The sequence below is a fragment of the Physeter macrocephalus genome, chromosome 19 (assembly GCF_002837175.3).
Source record: "Physeter macrocephalus isolate SW-GA chromosome 19, ASM283717v5, whole genome shotgun sequence".
Lineage (NCBI taxonomy): Eukaryota > Metazoa > Chordata > Mammalia > Artiodactyla > Physeteridae > Physeter > Physeter macrocephalus.
Window position 1 is genome coordinate 86,232,376 of NC_041232.1, and position 18,536 is coordinate 86,250,911.

The following is an 18,536-nucleotide window of genomic DNA, read 5'->3' on the forward strand; positions in this document are numbered from 1 at the left end:
CAAATAGCAAAGACAAAGGCCCGTAACTGGAGGCCGCGGACGCCCGGCCCCCATGCTGCGTGTCTGGGGCTGCTGTGTGGAACTCGTGCTTTTCTGACCAGGTTTGTACATGTGGGCACAGAGGTCTGTCTGGGATGAAGCTGTGGAGGGCAGGGCTGCTGCTCTTTTTCCACCAACAGAGAAAAATCATTCTGCTGTAAGTTCCTTAACATCCCCAAATGCCAAAGCCCTGGCCTCTGGCCCTCCCCACCCTGCACTGCATCTGGGATTTCTGGCAATGTCTCTGCCTCTCGGTGGACCGGGCCTGCTTTCTGATGGCGACGTGTCCCGGGGAGGAGAGGACGGGGGTCCCGGTGGCTTCAGGGCACAAGGAGCACGTGGGTCCCGTCGGGGCCTCCGCCCTCCCCGCCTGCCCCCCCCACCCCCGCATCCCCGCTGCCAGGAAACAGCGAGCGTCCTCCCCAGCTCTCCGCACTCGGCCTGGGAGCCCAGGGCCACCCAGAAGGCCTCTGGGGCCCAGCCCTGGCTTCCTCGAGGCTGAGTCTGGACCAGGCCAAGGCCCAAGGGCCCAGAGGTTATGCGCCTCCAGGGGGACGGGGCCCTCTCGACCTCCCCGGGGGCGGGGCTGTTTGCTTCGAGTCGGAGCCACCGAGGGGCCCTCTGCACCGGTGAGCACGACGGTCACAACTGAAACACGATTCCCGTGAAACCCGGGCTCGGCGGCAGCACCCCTCCAGCCCCCCTGCAGCTGTCACCTGGAGATGCGCCCCTGCCCACCCCAGGGGGCTTGACGGCAAGTCCCTCCCGGCAGCCAGCGGCACCGGCACGGCTCCCGTGGCCGAGGTCAGGCCCTGGGCTCTGCGGCCGCTCTTCCAGCCTCCCCCCGGCCCGACATCCGGGAGCCGACCCTTGACGTCGTATGGATCCGCTCCTCCCCTGGGACCAGCCGGCCCCGCGGCCCCCTGTGGTCGCCCCGTCCCGTGCGGGCGGAGGGCCCCGCGGTGGGTCTCGGCCGCGGGCACAGCTCCCGGCTGCCCGGGTCCCGCTCCCCTGGCCCCCTCTGCTTCGTCTGAAGCAGAGACTCCTGGGGCCCCATCCTCACCCCCGGGGCTCAGTCAGAACTAGCTTTCCTGTCGCGTGCCCCGTGGTTTCAACCTCCTGCGCTTTCCCAGGGCGGAGAGGCCGGTCGATGCCCGGGCACAGCGCCTGCGGGGGGCCGAGAGCAGAGGTCTAGGCGGGGCTGTGCCCCCGCGAGCTGAGTCTGGCCCAGGCCGCTGGCGCGCCGCCCCCGGGGTCGCCCCAGCCCGCCGTCCACGGGGCTGTCCCTTCGGCCCCTAGGGCTCCGGGGAGCCGCCGGGAGGGAGGTCCTCCCCGGGGAAGCTCAGCGGGGCTGCGCCTGCAAGAGCCCACTCACCTCGTACTCGGCGGGCGCTCCGTGTCCGCGAGGCGCCGGGTTTCCGAGGAGACGGGGCCACAGGCGGGTCAAGGCCACGGCTGCCGGCCACCTGGGGGGCCTGGCTCGCTTCAGGAGCTTGTCCTCACCCTGGTCCCACCTCCGTCTGGGCGGGGCCCCCAGTCGAGGCCGCACCTCCCTCGCGAGGACCCCCCTTCCGTCTTTGCACATTGTCCTTGCTCGCGTCCCCTGGGGAGCTGCCCTGCTCAGTCTGACAGACGTGACTTTCCCAGGCTCGCGCGGTGGGAGCGAGGCCCCGGCAGTGCCTGCGCCGTCCCCGCGGAATGGCCGCGGCCGCCGGGCGGAGCCGTCTTACCTGGTGCACGTTGCACAGCCCGGGCGGGCTGCGGGCATGAGGGGGCAGAGAGCTCCCGCTCTGCTTGAGCCACGGGACCTGCCAGGGGGACAGAGCGGCCACTGAGTCCACGTCCTCCAGCGGGTGAGCTCCTGGCGGCGGGGAGGAGGGCGGGCGAGCGGGGGTCACGGCTAGAGGGTGAGGCGCGTGAGGGGGTGGAGGACGGCCCAGCCAATGGCCGGGGCTCAGGGGACACGCGGGGGGGGGGGGGGCAGATGGCAGGGGACAGCCCCCTGAGGGCTCGGGGGCGGCAGGAAGGACGACAGAGAGAAAGGGACAAGGAGAAAGGTTTAGGGAACAGTTACTTCCCGGCCTCTATTCTGGGGGCCTACAGCTCATGATGTGACCAGATTTCCTTAAAACTGTGGCCGGCGCCAGACATGTAAGATTTCCGAGACAGCTGCACGTGAAGAGCTGAAAGGGCTTTTCCGAGTCTGTAATGGAATAGATCTTACGCTCCGTGGGGTTTTATTTTATTTTTCTTTTAGAGCAAGGGTGTTAGCTTCTGCTCCGGATTTACAAGTAGAAGTCTTTCCTGCTCTGTGGGGTTAAGTGTGGCTCTCACAGCTGGGTCCTCTCTCTCAGTTTGCTCCAGAGTAGAAGGGAATCGCCTCAAGAGCAAGAGCGCTCAGAGGTCATCCTAGCCGACCGCTCGGAGTTACACTTGCTCACGGCTGTTCTTCTTCGCTGCTGGTGACATTCAGAAGCTCAATATTAATAGGGGCTTGAAGTTCCTTCCTGAGCTGTGAACGAGCCTGGGCTCTAGTGTTATAAATCTTCCTAAATAGTATCGGCTCCTAACTGAGCGCACTTTCCCTATTCTATCGGCTACGAGGCAGTTTCTGCCGAATCAACCAACGTTGAGGGATGTGGTGGAGAGAATAGTATTAACAGGACCAAGGTAAGGGGCCTACAAGAAGTTCCTCTCTTTTGACCTGCCATAGCAAAATGGCAAGAGAGAAAGAGAGAAGGGGGGTGTGGAGAGAGAGAGAGAGGGAGAGAGGGAGAGAGAGGGAGATGGAGAGCCTCATAGGGGTCAAGAGATGAAATCAGTGTAATAGGTTTCAAGAGATGTCTTATACTGGCTACAGATGAAATGGATTTTTAAAAACCAGGTTAACAGTTGGTTATGCACGGAAATAAGCAATAGTTATGACACAGGAAAATATTAACGCATTCTAGAAATATTACTGTAAAGTGAACACACTAGGGTTTCCAGAGGCAAATCCGTGGTGAGCGTGTACTTAGCTGTGCACCTCCCAATCAATTTTCTCCGCATGGGAGAGGCTATTTCTATACTAGCAAGAAGTACTGGTGACTTTAATGCATGGTATTGGGTACTTAAATAAGACCCCTGAGTACTTACTTAGAAGCACATCTCAGTGGATAAGCCTGTGGATTCTCTGCCTTGATGAGGCCAGGCTGTCCCCACTGAGGGTGAAAACCCTCAAAAATGGCCTGTGGTCCATGCCTACACTTGGTCCAAAGGCAAAGAAGAATTTTAGAGTTCTCTATTTAAGAGTACATCCCTTCTTCATGAAGAGGTCAGTCTCTCTGCGACATTTTCAGGCAGCTCTGGGGGCTGGTGTTAAGGCCCCTCTACTGCCACCCCGGCTTCCCGGGCACTGGCCGTGCAGCCTGGGGCAGGGATGGCCCACGGCTCTGAGATGGGGTGGCCCCCTGGGCGACAGACTGGCCCACGGATGCCTCCCTGACGGCTTGCCCCTCCTGCGGCGGCAGGAGGAGGGAAGACAGCTCTCTCCGTCTGTGTGAGGGCAGAGGAAGGTCCTCCACCTCGCGTCCAGACGCGCTCAGGATCAAAAGGGAGAGCGTCTCCAGCAGAAAGAAGGGGTGGGGCACCGGCAGGGCTGGGGGAGAGGAGGCAGGAAGGCCTCTTCCGGAAGCCATGTGTCACCCTCTCCGCCTTTTACTGTCTCTCACAGAGCAGGATGATTCCTGAGTGCTTAAGAGTGTGGTGAGGTCCATAATGGAAAAACGCTAAGATAACCTATCAAACCAGAGTGTGAGAAGAGATTTCTCCAGTTCTGGACTGCTAAATCCATACTTAGTGATTTCCATGAGAGATCGAGGGAGTGTTTTCTTCCCCTAATGATGAGATATTCCCTCAGATGTCAAGCTAAGCTCTCCATCAACCGGTAAGAATTGCCTGTTCCTTCTACCAAAAGGAACATCAACAATGATGGAAAGCAACACCATAAAATGGAAGTGAGTTTAACAGGAGATGAGTTAGGACAGGGTCTGGTGGCAGGATGCGGGCACAGACGAATGGAAGGCAGATCAAAATTAATTCCATGTCTTTGCGCTTATTTCTAGTTCACCAGCGACCCCGAACTTACCCTCAATTTCACACACTAACTGTCATCCTTAAAAGAGCCAGCCTGCCTCTACGTTCAGATTCTCCGCTGTTTCTTCTACCCCCGGTATGTACCCTCCCAGGGGGCCCAGGTGGGGTCCGTCTTTCCTGTGATCAGTCACTCAGTAACTGCTATTGAGGGTCCCGTGTCCCAGGCACAGGGGAGAATACAGTCATTTCCCCCAATGTGTACAGGACGGTACTTTGAGAGAAACAGTAAAAGCCTCAGGCAGAATGAGAACAGTCCTAACAGAAAGACCAGGAGACTGAACTGCCAGTGGAGAGAAAAGAACAGAACGTCTGTGTGTAAAGCAGAGGCGTGAAAACTGTGTGCAGAAGGGTGTGCTCGGGCCCCCAGACTCACCTGTTGGTTGGCTGCTGTGTCAGAAGGTCATGAAAATACCAGTTACACCGTGTGCTTAGTAAAGGGAGGGTCACCAAAAAAGACAACTTAAAAAAATCACATGCAATTAGTCTGTTAAAATGTTTAATAAGTGCATAAAAGGAAGAAATATATAAAAAGCAAAAGGTCATCACAAAATCAAATGGGAGTACAATCACCAGAAGGCAATCAGCATTAAATACATCAGCATAATCTACAAACGTTTCACTCAGAGGATGCAGCAAAATCGCTGCCAACACAGGGGCATACCATTCGGATTTCTCTCTCGCCTGGTTAAAGACAGCAGAGGAGTGAGACCACAGGAGGACACAGCAAAGCGCTGGGAGCCGATCAATAATCGATCCACAATTGATCAGGGGAATGATACTTCAGAAGGAATTCCTGTAGGAAATCTCAAAAAGTGTTTGTTTGGGTGCAGAAACACATATACCCAGCATACAGGGATTTTTCTCTAGAAAGATGTCTGGCCAAATCTCTTGGCAAACTGATGTACTGAGTGGCTGGGTCGCGGCCACACAGACTCACGTTAGCTGAGATCCCTGTTACGCGCACCGCTGCATCGCGAGCGGACACACTCTCGGCTGAAATGAGCGAGTGCAGCTCCACCGGCCCCCGACTTCAGGGCTAGACTCACACGGGGTGGGGTACCCTGCTCAGACGCTGCCTGCCGTGTCCTTCGTGTCACCCCCAACCGTCACCCTCCCCCAGGGGATTACAGAATACATCTCTAACGTTAGGGTGCCATGTTAACGTTGAGGAGTTACGTTACCGGAGAACTAAAATGTGTTAAATGAAATTGAAATGCAGGGAAAAAAGGCAGGAAACAGAACATTGTGATTAAGTTGCAAGACTGCTTATACCCCAGGGCACTGAATGACAGCAAGCGTTCTTAGCCCCCACAATCAAGGTTAGAGGCAGGGAAGTCATGCCGGATGCTGATGACAGATGGATGCTGAGAGCAGCAGGTTGGAAATGCAGCTCTGACTGCCGTCAACAGAGGAAAACAGGTATAACCACCAGTCCAGAAACTTGCTTTAAAACACCTGTAGGAAAGTAGCCTCGTGCGGAGGACGGTGAGACAGGCCTGTCCCCTTGCATCCCTACTGGGGGGTGTCTGGGTGTCACATCACTGCGGCCACCCTGGCTATTGTCCAGGCTAACGGGCCACGATGTTGCTGTTAAGCCTGAGGGTACAGCGCTGGCCCCGGAGCGGCGGGTCTGACGGGTGGGTAGGTGGGGCAGCTTAGGGGGCCCCCTCCACCCGCTAAAACTGACCAAACGCAGTGGCATCTCCGTCCTGACCACCCGCCCATTCCTCACAGGGCCCCAGGTTCCAGGGACGTGGAAACCTGCTTCTTAAAGGCAACAACTCCGCCTTTCTTTCTTCCTGCCACAAAGGCGCGTGGTCTCGTGAATGCACCTTTCATTTACGGCTCTCGAAAGAATATGCCGCCTCAGGGAATTTGTGAGCGCTTTGCTCGAATGTCAAGTCCCGGCCGCACAGAGGGTGGGTGTGCTGGCGCACTCCCAGGGCAGGGGGCTCCGCCCTTGCTCACCCAGGGGCCACCCCACGTGCCCTCGGAGGAGGGGGGGCAGGCGACAAACAGCCCCTTTTCCGGGAGCCAAGCGCTCCCATCAGTTTCACACGCTTCAATCCAAAGGACCTTTCTAGCACCTAATACAATGAGGGCTCTCCTGATTTATAAACAGAGCAAAGCGAAAATAAGATCAAAACCAAAAAATAAGCCCACACCCCAGGCTTCTAGGCCGTTGCGGGTATGTCACTGGGTGTAGAGTGTATTATTATGCTTAACACCTCCAGTGTTTAAAAGTGAACAAAGAATCCACAGTAAGATAGGTGAGCTGAGCAAGATTGCCAGTAAGACCCACTGCATATTTTCAGCAAAGATACTCGACAGGAATGTATCCCTAGCCTGTGTTTGTAATAAGCAACTACGGATGTGATCTTGCATTCGAACTCTAATGGATTTCTTTCTTTGGCGTCAAAGGGCAAGGCTGCTCATTCGAAAATCTTCTTCACTCAACATCCAGTAGTGAACAGAATTGATACTTCAAAAGTTCTAAATCAATTATTTAAACATTATTTTTATGTTTAAAAATCCCGTGAAAATGTTTTGATTTCTCTGAATCCTTGATAACCCAGCAAGACTAGTTTGTGAAGTGGATGCCTACTTCTGAGGCTGGAATCTGTTCTTTGAAAATGTTGAATAACATCAGACTTGATGCAGTCAAGGGTGCACTCTTACAGAAAGGAGGAAGACGTGTATGTCTGATATATATTCACTTTGAGATGCGCTCACAACAGGTGGCATAAAGGCTTTCACGATTTGATTTTAACTTAACCCATTACCACCGAAATGAAGCTTGTTTTGTAATATACGCTATCCAGCTGCTTAATCTCTTCTGCACAGTTTAAATATGTTTTTCCTGTTCTGTGGGTTAAGCAGAATAGTTTGAGGTTTCAAAACTGTCGGCGCTGCATGCATACGGGGTGCTTTGCATAACAGCAAGACTTGATTAGGCAGTCGGGGTCTGGTGTGGTCTGACAGCTGTGCTTGATAAAGCGTCTCAAATTGACATCAGCGTTCGAGACAGGTCAGAGGACCCACCTTTCAGGGTGAGGGAAGACTGCCCCAAAGCACGGGACACTGACGAAGCCAATCGGAAAGTGAGTTCTACAAGGACAAAAGGCACAGGGAGTTATTCACAGGGAGTCCTGCCGGGTGTCACGTGACAGATCTCAGCTCCCAGCCGGTCCCCGAAAGCTCAACGCTCCTTAACACCACACGAAAGGCGCAGCTGACATCTGTGTTTCTCTCCAACAATTTCAGGATCGTCAGTAATTTTAAGGACTGCAGTTAGAGACTAAAGCAAATTCGAGAAACTCCTGAACTCCCAGTACCCCAGCGTTGATGACGTTACAGGCCCACGATGACGAGGGCCTCTGCTCCACACTCGACTCAGCGCCCCTCAGAACTTCCCAGAGGCCTTTCAGAGCGGGCACAGGGCACGGCCAGAAGCAAGGCTGCCTCTCAGGTGTCTCGTGAGCACACCCAATAAATCAGGGGCCTTTCTGAAACACCTCACCCCTTCCAGAACCACCCAGCTATCCAACACTCTAAACATCAGGTGCCGCGCATGCGACGTATCTGCTGTCGGAACGCCACTTGGGGATTAGCTTTTCAGTGACGCATCAGCCACAGATGATCTATTCACAATCTAGTCCAGAAGCCACCTTCACAAACCGGACCGCAAGAGGAGCAATTTTCTCCTGTGGCACATTTTTACCTACAGAACATTTAAATAATGAAACTTCACAAATTCTGCATTCAAATGAATGGAATAACAAACTAACACAGCTTTGATTCCTAGACGCACTCATGTAATGCCTCACACTCATTTATTTCCCTGCACAGCTCAGACCAAAGAGAACGTCTGCTCAAGGCGCATTTAAATTTCGAGTTTGTTCCAAAGCCCTCAATCACATCATTGTTGCAAAGCAACACGAAGCTGGCGGCACTGGGTCCAGGAAGACGTTGGCAACGGCCCGATGCGGAGCCCCGAAGCGTGGGCAGAAGCCACGTCAGCCCTAAAGCCCCCAAGCATAGGACACAAAAGACCACAGTGCCCACGTCCACACCACCCCGGAGACGTGAATTCAGGACGCTCTCCGTTCCTGGACCACATCCTGACCGCATCCCTGGTGAGCAGGGGAGAGAGGGTGGAAAAATCGAAAGCAGTGACCCAGGCCCCTCCCAGGAGCCCGTAAGCATCTCCAGCAAGGACAACACGTTTCCCCAGACAGCACAGAGGCTGTACTCCCTCTAACGGCTGAGTTCACCTGCCGATTCCCTTCCTCTTCCGCTTACACCACCGGGGAGGCACGACCTGCATGCGCCTCTACTCCTCAGAGCTCACCTTGCCCGAGCCCCGCTTGGGTGCGCCCCTGTCCGCGCCAAAGAAGCGGCCGAGGGAGTCGAGGATGCCCGTGTCCCGGTGTCTGGGGAGGAAGCCGTGCCTGGCGTGGTCCATGGTGCTCGCCGAGGCCAGGTACTTCGATCTCTGGGAGGGTCTCTTCTGAGCCGCCATCACATCCAGGCCCTCGGGAGCAGCCGCGCCGTCTTCTTGGATGGTCTGGAGCTCGTCTGACTCTGAGGGCCGGTCTTTGAAGGTGTTGTCCTCCCTCCCTGGGGCATCTCGGGAAAAGAGGCGGATCAAATGGGGGCGGCCCCCGGGGTCAGCTGGGTTGGCATCCGGCCAGGCATTCTTCGGGCCCGCTGTGCGCTTGGAGTCTGTCACCGCTGTGTCCTGCAAGGGGGTTCCATTGTTCTGGTCCACATCTGCAAACAACAGTGAGACACGAATACGGTTGTGCAAAGCGGGGCGCGGACAATGCTGCTTTCTTCCCGGGCCGGGGAGCCGGCCGTCTCCTATCAAACCCACAGGGTGTGCGGGCGCCAGGGAGCTCGATGCGGCCCCGGGCTGCCTGGGGCAGAACCCATCCGGCCCCAGCATCCTGGCGGTGGCTCTGTGTCTCAGAGGCCCTGGGAATTGTCCCAGGTGCTCCAGACCCGGCGCTGGGCCTCCCCGAGCAAACGGGGCCAGGCACGCAGTCTCCCCTAGGGGCTGCCACTCCCGCCCTGGGGGGCTCCCGGGTTGCGGGCGCCTCGACGGCACGTTTATCTTCTAAAAGGCTACTGGTGCCTAAGGAAGGCGTGTTGGGAGCACGTATCTGACGAAAGGTAGTTTTAGCATTCTTGGTAAAAGTGGAACTGCCCCCACCTTTTGCAATTCATGCCTTAAAGAAATGGGGCATTTAGAATTCTTTAGTCCCCGGAGTCCACAAGGGGCCTCTTGCACGAGAGCGAGCTGCTTGTTCAGGACATTTGGGGTGGGCTTCTCCTCTGTAAGCAGCAACAATCAGAAAGTTTAAGTGGAAACGGGGTAGTTCATGGGGCACACCATCCTCCCTTAGCTTTTTACAAAAATACACAGTATTTCTCTCGAGAATGACAATACCTCCATCTTGCTATCAGTTACCACAGGTGGGTATAAATGAATGTCATGTAGTTAGGTTCTTCTCCAAAGTTTATTACTTACCTACGGCAAATGTGGCTTTACTCACACTATCCATCCATCAAACTGCCCAGAAATCTATGTACTAGCGTTTACCAACAGCATCCGACCACCCATCCATCCATCCATGCATCCACTATCCACCCGTCCATTCACTATCCAACCATCCATTCACTATCCACCCATCTACCTACTATCCACCCATCCATCCACTAACCACCCGTCCATCTACTTATCCACCCGTCCATCCACTTATCCACCCGTCCATTCACTATCCACCCGTCCATCCACTTATCCACCCGTCCATCCACTATCCACCCATCCATCCACTTATCCACCCATCCATTCACTATCCACCTGTCCATCCACCCATCCACCCACTATCTAACCATCCATCCACTAACCACCCGTCCATTCACTTATCCACCCGTCCATCCACCCACCCAGCCACCCATCTTTACCAAGCACCTAGCAAGTGTAATGTCCCCTGCACTAGGTGAACAAGATGTGATCCTTATCGCATGAACACAAATGAAAATGAACGTTATGGGTTGAATAATGTTCCCCCAAATGCTGTGCCCACATCCTAACCCCCAGTACCTGTGAATGTGAACTTATTTGAGGGTTAGGTCTTTTGCAGGTGTAATCCAGTTAAGATGGGGTCTCACTAGAGTAGAGTGGGCCCCGACCCAATGACCAGTGTCCCTGTGAGAGGAGGGGGATTTGGATGCAGACACACACACACACACACACACGCCACGTGGCATGGAAGCAGGCCGTGGCCTGGTTTGTGTAAAAGACAGGGTTGCTAGGAACACGGGGAGGCGGGTGACCCGGGGCAGACCCTCCCCCCGAGCCTTCGGGGAGAGCAGTGCCCTGCCCACACCTGGGTGTAGATTTCTGGCCTCCGGAACCGAGAGGGTAGAAATTCCTGTTGTTTTCAGCCACCCAGTTTGTGGTAATCTGTGTGGCTGCCACAGGAAACAGATACAATGCGTAATTTCATGTTGAGTAATGATATGAAAGGGAAGAGCAGGATAAGGGGCGTCAGGAAGGCCCCGAGGGGACCGCTGGGTGACACGGGAGTGTGGGCCGAGGGCGGGGCTGGAGGGGGCCGGCGGCGGGGGCGGGCGGTGGGGACGGACTTCTGCAGAGAAGGACGCCCAGGACGGGGTCCTCGGGAACGAGCTTGGCCTGTTCACCGGGGAGAAGCAGGAAGGCCTGGAGCCCAAGGGTGCAAGGCTTAAGGTGCTGGCCGCTGAGCGGAGGAGGGGGGTAGATGGGGAGGGGGGTGGTGGGGGGAGGAGGTGAGAGGAGGATGATTGAGGAGACAGGCCAGCCAGACTAGGCAGGGTCTCAAGGGCTGAGGCAAAGGGTTTTCTTCGCAGGAAGTGCCCAGAGACAGCCAAGGAATGGGGTGGGGGTAGGACCAGACTTCAAGGGAGAGACAGGGTGCAGGGCCAAGGTCATGTCCTTGGGGTGCCAGGAAGGAACGGCACCTGGCTGGGGGAGGACTGAAAGGAGGGTCTTTCCTTTTGTTATACGTACGCGGGGCAGTTTTTACATCTACAACGCCTACTTCCACAAATATATAAATAACAAAAACCGAGTGACTCCACGCTCCTTTAACAAAATCATAGGGGTCAAGAGACTGTCCCATGGGTGACACTCACCGTGCAGTCAGTATATTGACTTATGTTTCCAAAGCAGAGGAACTGACTCCCAACGGATATCATAAATGTTTGCCGGAGACCAAGTACCAGGCAGACAGCCAGACCCTGTGATCCTGGGGTCTTCTTTCTGCTCCTAAGAGGGTGCACACAGCTCTCAGGTGTGCCTAACGCCGGCCAGGCTACAGGCCTTACAAATATGTCACTTAGAATACGGCACATCTCTTATGACCACCGGTTACTTGAACCACATGAGAACACCAATATTTATCACACATCAAATCCCTCACGGTACTGCAGCAACGTGAAAAAGCACCATGAAGAATGCGGTGGCCCGCACAAAGCTGTAGATTTTTGCAGGGATGCAATCCTGATTTATAGGTTGCAACAGAAAGAGTCTGATTTTCAAGCTGTGCTTTAGATTCTGTGGCTGATATAAATTAATGCAAATGTAAAGGGGAAACAGTCACTATATTGTACATGATTAAATGCATTAACGAAACACAAGCGCCTCTGAATACTAATATTTTTACAACAGTTGGCTTTTGTGTCTCTGAATATGGGTATTTGTGAGGCACAGAGAAGGGCGTTTGTGTCCTGAAAGTAGCTTCTCCCAGGACGCAAGGAGCATAGGGAGAAGCTAAAATCTGTGGATCTGCAGCGTTTTGGGTAAGGACAAGGGCGGTTTCAATTTGTCAATTAATAACAGCTTTAATCGAATTAAAGCCCAGGGCAGAGCTCTTCTTTAGACTCTGTCTGGAGCAAAGCCTCTAGCGCACAATGTGAGAGGCACAGGTCTGGCTCTACTACCCAAACATGCACTTATAATCCTCTCTCTAGTATTGTACAGATTCTACAGGAAATTGCACAAAAATGTCTTAAAAACCCCACCTCCATCTAATGGCTAAAATGACCCCAGGAAACTTAGGGAAATGCACTGGACTTCTGGGGGCGGTGATGGTAAAATCACAAATTGCTCCCTGGACCGTCTCTGAGGGCCAGAAGACGTCACCGGCTGGAGGGTGGCTTCTGGGGCACAGAGACACCCCGCCCCCACCCGCAGAGCAGGACGGCGACCTTGGGGCAGTGTTTACTCTTTAGAGCAACTCACGGGTGTCACCACCCGAGGCAGGCTCCAGCCCAAGGTCTCGGCAGCATCACTTGGGCCTGTGGGTCCGCAGCGTCCCACCTGCCCAGAGTCGGGGCCTGCAGGGCGTCACCGAGAAGGGCCCTGGAGGCTGAGCGTGACCCCCATGCTCCGCAGCCAGGGCCCCGAGCCGCCTTTGCTATCTGCGGTCCTGAATGGGGAGGGGCAGCCACGCGCTGGCCTCCGGCACCTCGGTGCCCGGTTCAGCAGCACACGCGGGGGTCAGGCGTGCTGGGTGTCCCCCAGGGCCACCCCTCCGGTAAATGCAGTGTCCGGTCACAGCCCAGAGGGAAAGCTGAGCGCTCGCCGGATGCTCGGTGTGTTACCAGCAACCCCGCGAGGCAGGTCGTGTTACGAGCCCTTTTACTCATGTGAGGAAACCGAGGCAGAGAAAAGTGAAACCGGATTCGACGGAGGCGGTGATGTTCATTCTGGGTCCCCAGCTGCCGTCTACGTCCTGCCAACTGCAGACCATCCCCAGCTCTGGGCGCCCCGCAAGCCTGCGCCAGCCCCTGCCGGCTTGAACTGGCACTAGGTTTTGCCTCTCAGGGTCACATGTAACTGCAGATGACCGATGGCTAAAACGTTTCTGTTTAACAGAGAGGGACTGACCGGGAGAGACGGAGGGACATCCTAGAGCGCCGCCATCCTGAGCCAAGAGCCCAGCCTGGGCCCCACCTGCCAGACACAGGGCCCTGGGAGCCCCCAGCGCTCTGCAGGGCTCTGTTCCCCCGCCTCCCCCTGACCTGCACGCATACACCTGCTCACAATTTACTACATCAGCTGCCCTTGGCAGAATATCTTAATGACTCTTAACACCCAAAAAGGCTGAGTTGAGGAATCCTGAAAATCGTTACTTTCTATGATTCCATATCATTTTTGCTATAACCAGAATTCATATAAGATCATCTCAAAGAAACTGTGATGATGAAGTGAATCCTGTTCTATATTTAAACGTGACTGTTTTTACCTAGACTGTGTGTCTTACGCTTTTTTCCATCACAGCCATGGAAATCACATTCCATCACCAACTTTCATCAAAACCACATGTGTGCGTGCACGCGTGTGTGCGTACAAACATGGGAACACACACAGGTGCCGAGGCCCTCCCCAGACCCCAAAAGTCAGACACCATAGGATGGCCCCCCAGTCTGCAGTTGTTTTTTTTTAACAGGCCGGGGTGGAGCGGGCAGTGAGTTATTCATTCTCCCGGTAACTAGGTTTGCCCTTTAACCAAGCACTGTACGCCGTCAGTGACACCTCCTGTTCACCCAAGCTCAGAGCACATAATTATCAGGGAAGTTCAGTGTCAAAGATGCAGATGACCTGGAGCCCGTGGTGGTGTCGGGTGTCGGCCACCCTCGGTGTCCTGTGGCCCTGAGTGCTCTCGTCGGGAAGCCGCACCTGCGGGGAGAGACCTTGTGCCGCTGGAACTCAGGGCTTTTCCCAGCTCTGAGCTGACCCGGGCGGGCAGCTCTGTTCCCACCACCATGGGAACATCCTGAGTCTATCGGGTAAGGTCAGCGTGAGCACGGGCTGCGGCTTCACCTTCTGAGTTTGCCCGTTTCTCCGAAGGCCACAGGCTCCCAGGTCAACAGGAACAGAAAGGATGTATTCAGTTTCTCAGAGCGGGGCTGTATCGGTCATCAAACCAGAGTAACACATAATACAGAAATCCCCTCTGTGAGTGCGTCAGTCTGTTAAAGTTAACGACAAAATGAAAACCTTCTGTCCATAAGATGTATAAGTCATAGTGTTTTTCTTTTCACTACAATTAATGTAATGTTTCTTCCCATGATTAGAGAGGGATCGATCATAAGGGATCATCCAACTACACTTTCATCAGGGAAGTTTAATAAAACGTCATCTTCACGGCTGATCAGATCTTTAATGAGACCGGAAACAATACAAATGATCAACACTCACCCAGTTAGAGGTTTTGCCAATAACAAACTTTAAAAATGTGTGGTAGAGGCTTAGCCCACTGCAAACCATCACTGCTGGTTTGTTTTATTTACAGGCAACATTCCCATCTCAACAGGAGGTTCCCAGACTTCACAGACCAGTAAAATAGCAAAAATTAGGGGTGAGGTCTTCATACTGGCAGATCCAGAGCTTCGAGAAGCTTTTATTTTATTTACAGCTAAGCTATAAAGAGAAGACAAGTAACTACCATGTACTAGCCTACATTTCACTAAAGAGAAGAAAGGGAATTTGAGTATCAAAAGAACAGGAAAGGCATCATCTCAGAATAAAGGGCCGTGCCATGTCTTCAGGTCACTTTTTGACCCAAGAGGCTGCATCTGTCCACACACGCCCCACAGGCCCACCTCGAGTGGAGGCTCTGGGGTCCAGCACTGCTGGTGGCCTCCTGGGTGGGGCAGGGCTGGGACACACCAGGAAGCCCCAGGGTTCCAAGAGACCCCCCCCGACCCGTGCAAGAGTCCCCAAACCCGAACATCATGCTGCCTCTACTGAACCCCTCAGAGCTTCTCACTTTGCCACCAACCTCTAACAACCTACCACAGAGAGGCTTTTGGTATATATTATACATATATACTTTTCTTTCCCCCGCATGACATCCATTCAGATATTTTGATAGAAAATAAAATCTGTTTCTTCATTTTGAGGGATCAGACTCACTGGTTGTACCTACATTTTTTTGCTTGGTTTTAAAAACAATTGTTTTTGGTGGCCTATCTAATTAGGTTTGTAGCCCAGACTATAATTTTAGTTGACTATTTTAAATTACAGAAAGAAAAAAAATCACCCAGAAACTAAAGTCACAACTGAACTGATTTGCTAGGTCTGTCCGCCATCACAGGGATTTTTCCTGGCTCAAAACCATGGATTTCCAGTTTACTGTCTCTGCCACTTCTTCCTGGTGGGTCTGACATACACAGTGTACCCGGCTACAATCTCCTACGGATGCCCCATGGAAGCCCACCCCAAGTCGCTTCCTGGTTACCTTTTATAGGGCCTGAAGTAGAGACGATTGTCTAAGGAATTGCTGGAGTTCGTACAGTTCACGTCCAAGCTGCGGGCACCAGAGCTCCTAGAAGCTCAGGCAGCGCTCCGGAGGCCCGTCGAGATCACCGGGACGCCGCCGTCCCAGTCCTTTCCCTGCTGTGACGTCGTGTGGTACCCGAGGCAGCAATTACCCAGAGCCTGAGCACCCCAGTGACCTTGCATGGAATGGGGTGGTCACCTTCCTGGGTGGGGAGGGCACTGAGCCACAGTGGGGACTTGCGCGCTTTCCGCGAGAGGCACAGGGGCAGAAGTCAGCGGCTGTGAGCCCCGCTGCCCTGGCGCGCTGCAGAGTTTTCTCCTCAAGTGATTCGCAACCTGGCTTCTCAGCTTATAGTCGCTTTAGGAAGTATTATCCAAAAAGAAATCCATAAGCCCGAAAGCACCAAAGGTGCTACTTTCATAACTGTTCCTAGGAATCCTTAGTTTCTAAGGAACGGATGGAAGGCGCTATCGCTGTGGAATCCACAAAATGGAGGAAATCTTTAGTTCTTTGATCTTCGATTTGCTGTTTTTAAACCCATGCTTTATAACTTATATTGTTCTTCCATACTTTTTCCATCAGATGTCATCTTAAAGATCATCGAGACCATCGACACCATTGTAAAATGTAGATTAGCACGACTGACGCTGTTTCAGGCCCTCTCTCACTGGGACAAGTTGACCTGGCAAATGTATGACCCCAAGGTCAAGCCCTTCAGGGCGGGTGACCTGAATCAGGAGGGGAGAGGAAATCTGAAGTCACACGGCCTTCTTTAGAGTCAAGAAGAACTTAAGGGATACAGGGATGGTTGTTAAGAACTAAAGAAAAGTTATCCAATACTTCAGCCCATTGCAGAAGAGGCCTTATTTCCAAACCACCAAGAGAAGGTGATTGGCTTTCCTACAGCTCAGGAAAAACGAGGCAGAAGCTCAGAACTCGAAACTGAAATAGACAACACAACTGTCCTCAAGTGGCCTTTGTAATTTTCGCTTCTCAGTTGGCTTCTGTGGTGGGGAGAAGGTTTGGATCTGCCGTGGCAGGATTCTTCCCCGAGGCAGCTTTGTGGACAAGCAGTACCTCCGCAGAGCCTCCGCTGACCCTCGCCTGCCCTGCCCATCCCCTCCCGGCCCGTCAGCGACCACGCAGAACCTTGGCCTCCTTCTGCAGAAACAGGCTCCAGCTCCACCCACCCCCGCCCGCCCGCCCGCCAAGCAGAGATCCTGTAGCAGGGAAGCTACAGAAAAAGGAGGGGGACACCGTTTCATCTGGTAGACCTGAGTCCTGGCCGGGATTCTCATTTTCGGTTTGATGGTGTGAAACCGGTCGAGTTTCCACGTTACTCTTCTCGGGGCCTGCTGATACATGTCACCTGCCAGAAGAACATCTTGTGCCATCTCATGTGACCATCCACATAAGAAAGCACCGTGCCTGTCCCATCTGTGGACCGTCAGCCCCTCTCCATCCTGTGGGCGGAGGCCCCACACCGGCCGCCAGGCATGGGGTCTGCTGGGCTCGGACTGAACACGCAGGCAACGTCCTCCTTCCCGAAGCAGCCTGCCCGGAAAGGCCAGGCAGCGGCCGCGGGGAGCAGCCCGCAGGCTCTGCAGCGCCTGTCCCTCAAGGGGCTGCCTTAAACCGACGGCCACAAACCAGGCTGTGAGCTCAGGGCCTCGGACAGAACCTCACGCTAACGCGATAGGGACAAGCGTGCGGTCCGCGGGGGGAAGGGCAGGAGGGAGCCGGCCGACCCTCTGAGCAGGAGGGGCGCCGGGTGGGGTACGTGCGCGTCTCTGATGTGACCGGGCCCCTCTCTGCAGGGGAGCTGGCCATGGCCCTGGGCCCGGGGAGCCCTGGAATTTGCCAGTGTGGGCCAGGGGAAGAGGACCCTCCTTGTTTGTGGAATATTTCTGCTCCTGGCACGCTGCACTCAGGGCCACCAGGGAGGGCGGAGGAACAAAAAGGCCCATGGTTGTGGCCTGTGGATCTGCTCCGGCAGAAATTCTGCATCTATGAGAGGTATGCGGCCGCCCGCAGGCTGCCCGCAGAGACTTCTTTAAAGCTTCGCCACAAACGAATCTTGCCAACCCACACATCTCACGCGAATGCCTCCTTTGTGGACACAGAACATATAGTTTTTATTTGCTCTAAATAGCTGGCCCCTCAAACCCTCCCACAGCGGGGATGGGGTCGCGGGAGAGGCAGCCCCGCGCGGAGCTGGAGCAGGAGCCCCCCCACCCCGAGTCTGCACCTTCCCCATCGCACGACAGTGGTGACAGGCGCAACGCCCGGCTTCCCAAACCCAGCTGGTGTCAAGATGACGAGACTCCAAAGAGCCCGGTATTCACAGGGTTCTGCTCCCTGTGCAGCCTCTGCGGATTCTCACGGTGACTCTGCACAGACTCGCAGAGGCCGCAGGATCCCCCGAGAAGGCGGCGTCACAGGCACCGCTACCAGCTGCTTTTCCCTGGGGAGCAGGTCAGCTAAAACAGGGGCTCCTGCCTCTAGGCCACTTCTACACAGCGCTGCTCAACAGACGCTGGCAGCGTTACCCCGAGCTCGGACTACAGGACCAGAGTCTGCTGCAGTCAAACCCAGCAGACTTGGATTTGGTTCTACCACCGACTGTGGGACCTCGACCACATGATCTAGTCTCTCAACGCCTTGGCTGCCTCATGGGCAAGACGGAAGGAACACGTGGCGCTCCCTCAGGTCACCGTCCTGAAGCGCACGTGGGGCGCGCGCAGTAACATGCTCTTAGCACCGGCGCACAGGGAACGCTCAGTGCGGGCTTTTGTTATTGTTGCTATTATTATGGTATTTATAAAACTAGTTTGGGAATATCTTGTGTAAGAGCCCATACATTTTCCGTCCACCCATCCATCCACCTACCCACCCATCCATCCATCCATCCATCTATCCATCCACTCACCCATCAGCCCACCCACCAGCCCTTCCATCCATCCATCCATCCACCTGTCAATCCAACCAACCATCCATCCACCCATCCATCCACCCACCCACCCATCC

General features: G+C 54.5%; 1 protein-coding gene and 1 long non-coding RNA gene across 19 annotated transcripts in view; one reads left to right on the forward strand and one right to left on the reverse strand.

The window, feature by feature from the left end:
- The window catches only part of LOC129391569 (uncharacterized), a 45,822-nt gene that overhangs the window by 23,722 nt on the left and 3,564 nt on the right, over nucleotides 1-18,536 (forward strand). For 4 of the 11 annotated variants that reach the window (XR_008615907.1, XR_008615905.1, XR_008615917.1 and 1 more), the window contains 2 exons: nucleotides 4,143-4,249; nucleotides 5,908-8,499. This is a non-coding gene — a long non-coding RNA (uncharacterized lncRNA). Of the gene's footprint in view, nucleotides 1-4,142; nucleotides 4,250-5,907; nucleotides 8,500-13,099; nucleotides 13,317-16,091; nucleotides 18,517-18,536 lie in introns of those variants that run through there. The other 7 variants (XR_008615914.1, XR_008615913.1, XR_008615908.1 and 4 more) reach the window with 7 other exon arrangements.
- MBP (myelin basic protein) overlaps nucleotides 1-18,536 on the reverse strand; it is a 115,835-nt gene that overhangs the window by 23,642 nt on the left and 73,657 nt on the right. For 5 of the 8 annotated variants that reach the window (XM_024133970.3, XM_028480637.2, XM_028480635.2 and 2 more), the window contains 2 exons: nucleotides 8,525-8,946; nucleotides 1,770-1,847 (listed from right to left, as the gene is read on the reverse strand). In XM_024133970.3, coding sequence (XP_023989738.2) covers nucleotides 1,770-1,847; nucleotides 8,525-8,946 — 500 coding nt within the window. The remainder of the gene's footprint in view (nucleotides 1-1,769; nucleotides 1,848-8,524; nucleotides 8,947-18,536) is intronic. The other 3 variants (XM_007126001.4, XM_028480638.2, XM_028480636.2) reach the window with 1 other exon arrangement.